At 43.7% G+C, this 10,369-nt stretch overlaps 1 protein-coding gene across 1 annotated transcript in view; it reads right to left on the bottom strand.

Moving 5' to 3' along the window:
- Positions 1 to 394: 394 nt before the first annotated feature.
- LOC125406896 (pregnancy zone protein-like) overlaps positions 395 to 10,369 on the bottom strand; it is a 47,831-nt gene continuing 37,856 nt past the window's right edge. Inside the window, exons 23-36 of the mRNA XM_048444020.3 lie at positions 9,224 to 9,307; positions 8,570 to 8,746; positions 8,264 to 8,351; positions 7,598 to 7,754; positions 7,015 to 7,089; positions 6,586 to 6,763; positions 5,836 to 6,059; positions 4,816 to 5,034; positions 4,324 to 4,448; positions 3,871 to 3,961; positions 2,600 to 2,668; positions 2,102 to 2,204; positions 1,298 to 1,339; positions 395 to 565 (exon numbers count right to left, since the gene is read on the bottom strand). Of these exons, the coding sequence (XP_048299977.3) occupies positions 543 to 565; positions 1,298 to 1,339; positions 2,102 to 2,204; positions 2,600 to 2,668; positions 3,871 to 3,961; positions 4,324 to 4,448; positions 4,816 to 5,034; positions 5,836 to 6,059; positions 6,586 to 6,763; positions 7,015 to 7,089; positions 7,598 to 7,754; positions 8,264 to 8,351; positions 8,570 to 8,746; positions 9,224 to 9,307 (1,655 nt within the window). The 3' untranslated portion in view covers positions 395 to 542. The remainder of the gene's footprint in view (positions 566 to 1,297; positions 1,340 to 2,101; positions 2,205 to 2,599; positions 2,669 to 3,870; positions 3,962 to 4,323; positions 4,449 to 4,815; positions 5,035 to 5,835; positions 6,060 to 6,585; positions 6,764 to 7,014; positions 7,090 to 7,597; positions 7,755 to 8,263; positions 8,352 to 8,569; positions 8,747 to 9,223; positions 9,308 to 10,369) is intronic.

Genomic DNA, 10,369 nt, shown 5'->3' with positions numbered 1-10,369 from the left:
AAAATGAACTGGAAAAGAAAAACCAACCCAGTCACTCTCACCCCTGATATCACCCCTTTCTCAGTTTGTCTGGAATTCTTTTAGTTTGTCCCCAGCAGACTTAGGCAAGTGTGCATCATCTAATATTGTGCAATAGCACCCTGGTCTGAACAGACACAGCTTGTTAGACTGTCGTGGGCCTACTGATGAGCTTTTGGGCTGTTTACCAATGTTAGAAAACATGGGATCATTTTCTCTGTGTTCTTGTGGGTTGACCAAACACTTTTTTTTTTTTAAATTCCACTTCATAGTGTTTTCTACTGTATCTCTTTCTGTAGCTTCTTTAGGCACTCTTAAAGTGCTAAAACCATATTTCATAAAATAAATATAATGATAAAAGTACGATAAGAAAATATAACTGTAAATGCCATAACTTTATTCAATATATATAAATTTCATATATCTGTAATTCCCTCCCATTTATCCACTGTCCGTTCTTCTTTCAGGTCTTGGTTCTTCATGCCTGGAGACGTCCATCTGGTGAGATCTACAGGTTCCCATTTTTAAGCATTTCCTTGTTCAGAGTCTAAACAGAAGAGTAGAAATACCAAGGGAAGTCAAGAACCTACTAAAAGAACTAATTTTAACATTCAATTATAAATCTTTAAATTTAATTATATTTAACAAGGAAACTGTTCTCAGATTTTCTTCAAAGTTTAAAGAGAGAGCCAAAAGTGCCACAGAAAATGATTCTACCAATCAGCCTAAAGGAATGTCTTTTATATGTGTCCTCTCAGGTTGTGCCATGTGGCTAATCACAGGGACACTGACTTAACCAGTGTACACTTAAAAATGTCTTAAAAATGTTGGTGGCCACCGGGTGTAGAATGCAAACATTAGTTGATTTAATTTTTGTGCCTTACAAATTCTTTTATATATTTTTTTAATTTGAAAAATTATGTGTATTTTGATCATATTATTTCCCCCTTCACCTCCTTCCAGATCTTCCCCACCTTCTCCCTACCCAACTTCATGTTCTGTCTCTCTCCTTCTCTCTCTCTCAAATAAATCTCTCAAATTCTTAAATTAAGCTAACAATAAGTCACCACCAGGTATCAGTAACTATATTTCACTAGCATATTTCTATTAAAAAAATTCTACAATGTATCTGATACAGTCCAATTCATTGATGATACACCAGAATTTATATAATACAAAATGTTATACTAAAAAAAAAAAACCCCTAGTATGGAGAACTAAAGCAGGTGCTCGTTTATTTTCTTTAAATTGGTATTCAATTAGACTGTTTCTACCATACCAGTGTTGAAAGGGGCACTGTATTCTTCAATGGAGAATTCATCTAGAACACAGAAATGATTAGGCAGAAAGCGGTTAATTGTGGGTAAGCCCTGTCGACAAAGAACGAGAGTTTAAATCACAGCTACAGAATCAATGGAAATAAAGTCTACACTAAGTTATTTTGTTTGGTGCTGGAGACTAAGAGAACCAGGCTCTGGAACGGAACTGAGGGCTTGCTGTGCCTCTGCACCCACCAGACTCAGATGGTCCCTTCCCACGCCTGGGCTTTCCTGCTGGCATTGTGCCTTCTTCTCTGCGTCTTTCCTCCACTTAAGGAGGAGACATCGTTTCATACTGCCAACATGATATAACGCTGGCAAGTTTCAAGTTCAAAGTCAGGAAGAAACAGAAGAATTTCTTGTTCTATCCAGTCTCCTCCCGTTTTGGGGGTTTATCTACAGCACTTTGAAAAGAAGATCAAATGATAGGTTCTGTATCACACATCAGTAGCAAGATGCAATTAAAAAAAATTATTGCTACTCTTACCTTCCCAGAATAATCCAGCCTAAAGCAAGCAACTTTAGAGGGAAATTTAAGTAGAACCCACGACCAATTGTTTCATGATGTCTTTCACCAGAGGGACCCTAAGGCTTGTTTAAGTGCACACAAAAGGGTAATACACAGAAACATAACTGTAAGTGACCATAAAAACTCACTTTTTCTTCCAGTGAAAGACTGTGGAATTTCATTTTATTTAAGATAACCTCTAATAAGGCCAGACTCTATTTCCTATCAAAGCTCAGCATATCTGGATTCCACTTACCTGTCTCATAATAATCATAGACTTTTACCGGAGCTGGTTTTAAGTTCTTTACTGGAATGTCTTGTTCCACCAAGAAGGAGAAACTCAGGCTTTGACTGGTTAGCTGGAAAGACGAGAGAACAGAAGTGGACTCAATGATAACTCAGTCGTCAGTCGCCATCTTGTTTTCTTAAGATATACTAAGCTGTAGGAGTGTGCTATCTCCTCTCTCACAGCCCGGAAGAGAATGGGACGTTTTGATCTCTATAACATAACTAATAAAAATGAAAGAACAAAGTTCTGCGGATGGTTAAAAGTGTCATTAACAGCTTTGCTGGTGTGTGTGTGTGTGTGTGTGTGTGTGTGTGTGTGTGTGTGTGTGAGAGAGAGAGAGAGAGAGAGAGAGAGAGAGAGAGAGAGAGAGAGAGAGAGAAGTGGTGGAGACTGACTCTTTGGAATCTTGTTGGTCTGGTTTAGACACTCCAGCAATTCTTACAGACCCAGAGTCACAAATCTTACCTTTTCAATGTAGACTAGAACATGGTTGGTGGTCACGTCAGTCCTCTGGATGTCAGGCTGGTTTTGGAGCTGTTGATAAGCCAGAAATACGGAGTGAGGAAGGTTTATGCTAGGGACAGTTTTCAGGTATTTTTCACATACGAGGCTTCTCTGGAGAATCCAAACTACTAATTTTTTTTTTATTTCTTTAGGAATACTAGTCATAATGCTAATATTTACTGAATCCTTTCTATTCATACATATGTATATAGGTACATATGTATGAATATTTATCACATATACATATATGTGATAAATACACATACTAGGAATGCATAAGGAGATACATACATATGTATGTGTGTGTATATACATGGTGTGTCCACAAATCTGATAACTAATGGTTTGCTAGAATTGGATATAGGCTAGAACTTGGTGTAATGGTCTGTCCTGTCCCTTTAAGAGACAAGCCCTGCCCACTCCCCCCCCCTTCTACATAGGCAAGCGGATCTTCCTTCTGCTTCCAGGCTGTGCTCTCTCTGCCCTATCTGCAGAGGTGGCTGTTGTGGTCCTCTCCTCTTCTCTCCCCGCCTCTCCGTTTCTCTCTCTCTCTCTCTCTCTCTCTCTCTCTCTCTCTTTCTCTCCCCATTCCCTTTCTTCCCATAACCCATTGAATAACTTATACCCAAACCCTCTCTCTGCATGGTGTGACTATCCCTCTCTGTCTCTCACCCGCCACCTCCTTGTGGGACTCGCTGCCCTGCCAATGACCACCTCCCACAGGTCTCTCAGCTGCTGCCTTCCACCTGCCTGGGACTTACAGAGGCCTGGGGTGGTGGGACCTGGCTGCCCCTCGTGGTTTGCTGCCCGCTGCCACCCCTCGGTGGCATTAGGTTTAGATAAAACTTAGGCCTCATGCACAACAGACTGTAACCAGTATAAGCAATAATAAAAGAAGGAATCACCCTCTGGAGAGGCAAGTTTGCAGGAGTAAGCCTTTTGAAAACTGCATCAGTAAAATCAGACAGACAAACAGTATGGCATTGCCACCTGCAAGAGTTAGTGTTAACCCTTTCCACCTATGGCTTAGTGTTCAGCCTTTTTCTTTCTTTTTTAAATTCACTTTGCACACCAACCACAAGTTCTTCCTCCTGCTCCCCCCACATGCCCCCATTTCTCAGAAAAGGTAAGGTCTCCTCCCATGGGGAGTCAACAAAGCCTGGCATATTAAGTTGAGGCAGGACCAAGCCCCTCCTGCATTTAGCCTTTTCTACTGATGGTGTAGGGTTTACCTTTTTCACAGTTGACTTCACAGGTATGAAGCCTGATACCATTTTCACGTCAACAATGACCATGTTGGAGCTGGATCGTTCTCCAGTGTAACTGTGAAGGTAATGCACAGAGTTAAGTCCTTCCGACAAGGTTCCTCGGGATGGAGTGACCCAGAAGTCTAATCTTTTTTGTCACTCATTTTCTCTATCAACCGTATCTGTGCAGTTATTTGAAATCTCACCATTTTCCTTTCCTCTCTTCAGAGAGATGAGATGTGTGTATATGTATGTGTATATTCCTGAGATATAGTCTCAACGCTAAGGCCTTTCAGTAAGAGTTAAGAAAATGTCCTGGTTCACGAATACAAGACCCCATTTTTGTTAAGATTAGCTTTGCATAATGTATTTCTTCCACAGGCATTAACCCATTTTTTCCATGTCTTATAAGCAGACTGGTTGCTACTTAGGTTTTACCTTACGTTGATGTGAATTTGGAATGTTCTGTGATTTTCATCAACGTTTATGGGGAGAGTTTGAACCTGCAGAGTGAAGGGCGCTCTTCCTTCTGTCTTTGGAAGGATGTTATATTTTAGCGATGTCTGAAAACAACAAGAACAAAATTCCTTATCTCAGTGCTGAAAACATCTCACAGCCTCTTCGAAGTTTCTAAGTTAACTCGACTCTTTTTTTTTGTTGTTGTTGTTGTTTGTTTGTTTTTCGAGACAGTTTTTCTCTGTAGCTTTGGAGCCTGTCCTGGAACCAGATCTTATAGAACAGGCTGGACTCAAAAGATCTGCCCGCCTCTGCCTCCCGAGTGCTGGGATTAAAGGCATGCACCACCACTGCCTGGCTAAATAACTCAACTCTTGACTTAGCACAGATTTCTCCTTTTGATTTTGCAGTGATCATATAACCCTTGACACTTTCTCTTCCATGTGCCCAGTATCTGGGCCCTGGAGGTCTCACCTGGAGGTATGCACATCCAGACCCTGACACTGTGGTGACGTAATTTCCAGGAAGATCCGGCAGTCTGACTTCCTGCAGCAGCAGGCGGTTGGCATTGTGAACAGGGAACTTCTGAGAGAATGTCCCTGAAGACTTGATGGTGACCAACACTTCTTTCTTACTTTTTGTAAAAGTGGCTGCTCCATATTTGGAGAGGGCTTGGAGGGCCACCACCGTATCCTGAGAAAAGGAAAGATACAGAAATCTCAGTGGATGGAGAGATAGCAGTCCACACTGGATGCATAGTGTCAACCCTGCTTCCTTTCAGGATTATTTAGTCAAAAAAACACAGTTAATCACTGTAATTTCAATACCATTCCATCCTGCTTACTAATGGTGACCCAGTCTAGGTATTTCAGAGAGAAGTTTTATCATCTACACAGATTACAATATATACAGAAATCTGAACTGAACATATATCATTAGTAATTTGTAAGTCTCTCTAGCAGTATTTCTTGTAGAAATCTGAAATGAAGAAGAAAATGTAGGCTAAGATAGAAAAAGAAGACTGAAGATGAGAAATGAGATAATTCTTGAATAATGAAAAGTATTTATGGAGAGGGTGATGGGCATCGGGGAAGAGCTGTGATGTTTTAAACGGCCCCAGCAATGGCAGCAAGTCCATTCTGCCTAAGGACTTGCCTAACTCGCTACACGAGTACACATTTATTGTGGAGAGGAAGTGGCTTAGGCAGAATATTAGAGAATTTTAGTCTGTGGATGAACATAAAGTTAATTTTCTCATGGAAGTAATTCTACAGAAATATTGCTTTGGGAAACTGGCCCCTGGGGATGCTGAGGACCCGCTTTGGGGAGAAGACAATGAGAAGGTAAGGCGGACAGAGCAGTGATCCATATGTGAATCAGGCTGGGACTTGGTGATGGAGGGACGATGTTTCAGCTACTTAATCCCTATAACATGTTTGCATTTATATATGGATTAGTTGATTTATCTTTCCCTCCTAGGGTCTCTCCACAGACCTGAGTGGAGGAGAAGCCTCCGTGGGAGTTTTGCTGCCTGATGATCCACTTCACAATTTGGGATGCGGAAGACAGGTCCTCTGAAGAAGGGGACGGCAGAGCCGTAAGGTAGGCGAGAAGTACATAAGCTGTCATTTCCACTTCAGCAGAAGGGGCCCGTGGTTGATAGAAGAGTGTCTTTGCTTCCTGAACGTTCCCGGGACGTCGCCAGTGGATTGAATCCTCTTTCAAATGGAAAGAATAAGATTTTAAGTATAAAACATGGTTGTAAGATCTACCCCATGAGTGATGATGAGTTCAGCCAATGAACTGGCCCCGATGAAACAAGTGGACGCTTTAGAACAGTCTATATCAAATATATCAAACACATAATTTGGTTTTTTGGAGACAGATACTCATTATCTAGACCAGGCTGGCGTCAAACTCGAACTCAGAGATCCCCCTGTCTCTGCCTCCCAAGTTCTGGATTTAAAGGCGTGAGCCACCCTGCCTGGTAGCAAGCAGATCTTGACCAAACTCCCAGATAATCACTTGGGGAGTCTTTGTGTCTCTTACATACTTGTGTGGCACCAGCAGTTGGATTATATAAAATCAGTAATGCGTGTGTCAATAAAATGGTTCACATCACTTAAGTGTTGGGTCAATGACAGTTCTCTTGCTGTCTTTCTGGTTAAGGTGGCACGAGAGTGACTCTGCCTTTGCCCCGTTAGTGACTTCTGGTTAGACAGACTTTGCAATAGAAGCACCTACCTTCTTTCACAGCCTCTCTGTTTAGTGATTCAAGCAGCTCGCTTCGCTTGGCTTGGTTTCCTGCCAGGGCGAAGGCATAGGCCAACAATGCCTTGGTGTAGACATGACTTCCTTGGCTCCCTGAGATGGAGGCCCAGGCTGTTTCCAGGCAAAAGAGAGCATTGCGGACAATACTGTGCTATAAAAGAAGATGAGGGCCAATTTCAAAATAGCAGAACCAGGCTAAGGAACTATGCCCAGGCTAACCCCAGGTTGAGAGTCATGCTGCAACACCCCAGCAGTAGAGTTTGTATCGGGGAGTGGTTTCCTTGAATCTGTTAAAAAGGTGCCAGGGAACTGTATCAAAATCAAAGACCGCAGACACTGGAGGGATCCTCAGGGGATCGTAGTTGCGTCTGTGAGGGAGGTGCAGGGATGGTGTACACGTACATCGGTAGACAGTGGAATCTCCAGCAGGGCGATGGTGATGTAGGCAGAGAGCGTCACCTCGTCACTCACGCCACCCTGGAAGGACAGAGCGAGAACTCTCACACTTCGGCATTTGCTGAACATTGGACCCTCCATGTTATGTCATTAGGACTGGAGAACTCTATTTTAAGTTTTTTTTTATTTTTTAGAAGAAAAAGCTATTTTTTTTTAAAAAAAAATAGTGTATATTTGTGTATTTATGTGTCCGTTTGTGCATGAGTGAAGTACCCACAGAGACCAGAAGAGGGCATCGGGTCATCTGGAGCTGGAGTTATGGTTGTTTGTGAACTGCTTGAGGAGGATGCTGGGAATCAAACTGGTCTTCTGCAATAGCACCAAATGCTCTTAACCACCGAGTCATCTCTCCAGCCCCAAGGACTGGAGAACTCTTAGAGAAGCCTTCTTCCCTACCCATCACAGTGCTCAGTCCAGAGGACCAGGGCACCACCTCCTCCCTACACATCACAGCACTCAGTCCAGAGGACCAGGGCACCACCTTCTCCCTACACATCACAGCACTCAGTTCAGAGGACCAGGGCATCACCTTCATTGCGTTGTTGAGCAGGTGTCCAGACTGCTGGAAGCAACCATTTTCTTTCTGCTTCCCTGAGAGCCAGTTGAGAGCTTTCGTGATGTGCGTCTTCTCTATAAAGATGTGAGACTGTGCTTGGGCGAAGGCCTTGAGCACGAATGCAGTGAGCCTGCAGGCAGAAAAGGGGCCGAGAGCAGGGCCACCTCACTTTACAGTTCGCCATGTGCTTTCTGCAGACCCTGGTCTTCACAGTTTGGTGGAGGCCGTTTTGGAGGGTCTTAGTTGATAGTTTTCAATCTTTCGGTCTTATGAAATTTATCTCTTTTTGAACTGTCATAGCACCCTCCCATCAAAACTGCATTTCCCAGATGAGTTCCAGTTGTACCGCTCTGCATCTCTCTCCCTGCTCTCCACCTTGCCTCTTCTAAAGGGCAGCGAGGAAGTTTCCTCGGCGGACGACTGTACTTCCGGCCTTACACCTTTATTTCTTTGCTTTGCTTTTACCAGCAGTGCCGGCAGGGCAGGTGGGGTGGCCGAGGTCAGGAGGGATGACATTTGGAGTTTTAAGAATAAGTAACCCTTCCAGAAAAGAATCCCAGGTACAGAGAATAGCAGTTTCTAGACTCCTGAAATGCCTTGGATCAGGAGAGCATGAAGACACAGTTAATTTCATCTTACCAGGTATTTCCCAGGCTGTTCCCACCACGGTCCCCGAATGTGCTGAATGAACCGTCGCTGTGCTGATAGTTCAGCTGCCGCTGATACCCTGGAGAGGGAATTCAGTCGTTTATGAAGCAGAGCGACACTAGACAATTACTATTCTTCCCCTATCTTAACCCTATCAAAGAACATGTTTCCGAAGGTATCAACAGTATTGGGAGTCATTATTCTCGAGAGGGGCATTTGATTGGAAATCACAGCAACAGTGATGACCGAATCTGAACCAAACAGCAGGCAGTAAGGAGTGCAGGTAAAATTGCTCACCGCTGACGAGGTAGCCGATGGCTTTGGACTTGATCGTCTCCGACAGCTGCTGTGTCTCATTCAGATAGTTTAGGACATAGATGTTAGGAACAAAAAGGACCATATTTTGTTCTCCACAGCCGTAGGGCATCTGGAGAAGATTTTGGAGGTTTTGCATTGCAGAGCCTAGTATATCGCCTGAGGAGTAAAAGGTTATTACAAATTAGAGAAAAATGGAGATGGTTTGTGCTGCAATAAGATAATATAACCAAGAGGCCATGTTACTAATGGAATGAAAGACAAAAAGAAATTATACAAAAAAACGAGAAAAGCAGAGAGCAGGGAAGAAACTGAATGGCAAGAGATAACATCTTTTCTGGTGGGCCATGATGTCTGGGAAAATGGAATTACTGTTTTCATATATGCTAGGCACACTGCCACCCAGTTGATCACTGAAGATGAGGACACAGCCCTTATTAGCTGTCAGAGCTAACCAAAGCATACTGTGTAGAGGAGCAGCTGTCAAACCCACTTCCTCGCTCTCACCCAGGGTAGCCCTGAGCTTGCGACTCCTTCCTCAGGTGAACGTCTGGAGCCCGTCATGCGTGGCGAGGCCCCGTGTGTGCTGGGCTCACACAGAGAGACAGCTGTTGTGGCCGGAGCCGAGAGACTTACCCAGAACGGAGTGCGTAGCCCTGGCAGATCCTTCAACCACATTGGGTGGAAGGGTCAGTGACCACTGGTTAAGTAAATCAGTATCTAAGCAAAGAAGACAAACGAGGTATTAGACAGTAATAGTGCACGTGGGGAGGGGGTGAAAGAAACGCTCTGTGTTGTCATGAGCATTTTTCCTCAGCATTATCTAGATGCAATCTTTTTGTTTCTCTTGAACCTTAGGCGATTTCTTGATGCAATTCAGTTTCTCCCAAAGTCAACATTTGTTTCACAACAAAGTTCATATGGCTTATATATTTGTATTAAATGTCTATAGCTTTCCTTATATACAAAGGTTCCTTTCTTTCCCTTTATGGATTGTATTCATTCTCTCTCTCTCTCTCTCTCTCTCTCTCTCTCTCTCTCTCTCTGTGTCTGTGTACATGCACCCATGAGCCAGAGTCTCTCACTGAATCTAGAACTCGCTGTTTCAGCCAGACTGGCTGTCCTGTGTTCCTCTAGGGTCCTCCTGCCCCTGTTCCTCAGTCCCCTGGCGTTGACCGGGATTACAAGAGTAACTACAGGTGGTCTTACTGTCCTGCTCAGCTGTTACGTGCGGGCTGGGGATCCAGATTCAGGTCCTCAGGTTGGCACAGCAAGCGCTTTACCTACTGAGCCGCAATTCCTGTCAATGTTAGTAATGTTTTCACACAGGCATCTATCTCACAAATACGCACTAAATGTGTGGCATGTGCTGGGTTCTGTCTTACATGGTGACTTTCAAAACTCATTTCCTGACTTTTTAGAGCTTTTACTTTTACGAGAAGGGTTAGGTAAACAAGTGAAGATGTGTTTAGTGAGACTGACATTGGTGGGTCCTGGAGAAAGTTAGAAGAGGCTGTTTATGGGCTGAACTAGTCAAGTGAGGGCACTCGGGAAGTGGAGGGTTGGGGAGGTGGGTGACTCGCTATGGAAAGACTCCTTGATAAGGTCATTGTGTTCAGAGCCCATCAGTAAGTCACGGAGTAAGATATGTCCAGGAAAAATGAACCAAAAGGAAAAAGACGTTAGAGCCCAAAGTGTGATAAACTGTCCCAAGAGGAAGGAGAAGGCTGGGGTGGCCAGCTCGCAGCGAGTGAGAGACAGAGCATCAGGCCATGATGTTTA

Source organism: Myodes glareolus, chromosome 3 (genome assembly GCF_982192425.1).
Source record: "Myodes glareolus chromosome 3, mMyoGla1.1, whole genome shotgun sequence".
Lineage (NCBI taxonomy): Eukaryota > Metazoa > Chordata > Mammalia > Rodentia > Cricetidae > Myodes > Myodes glareolus.
Note: the sequence above shows the minus strand (reverse complement) of the source record. Positions and strands in the feature narration are given on the sequence as shown.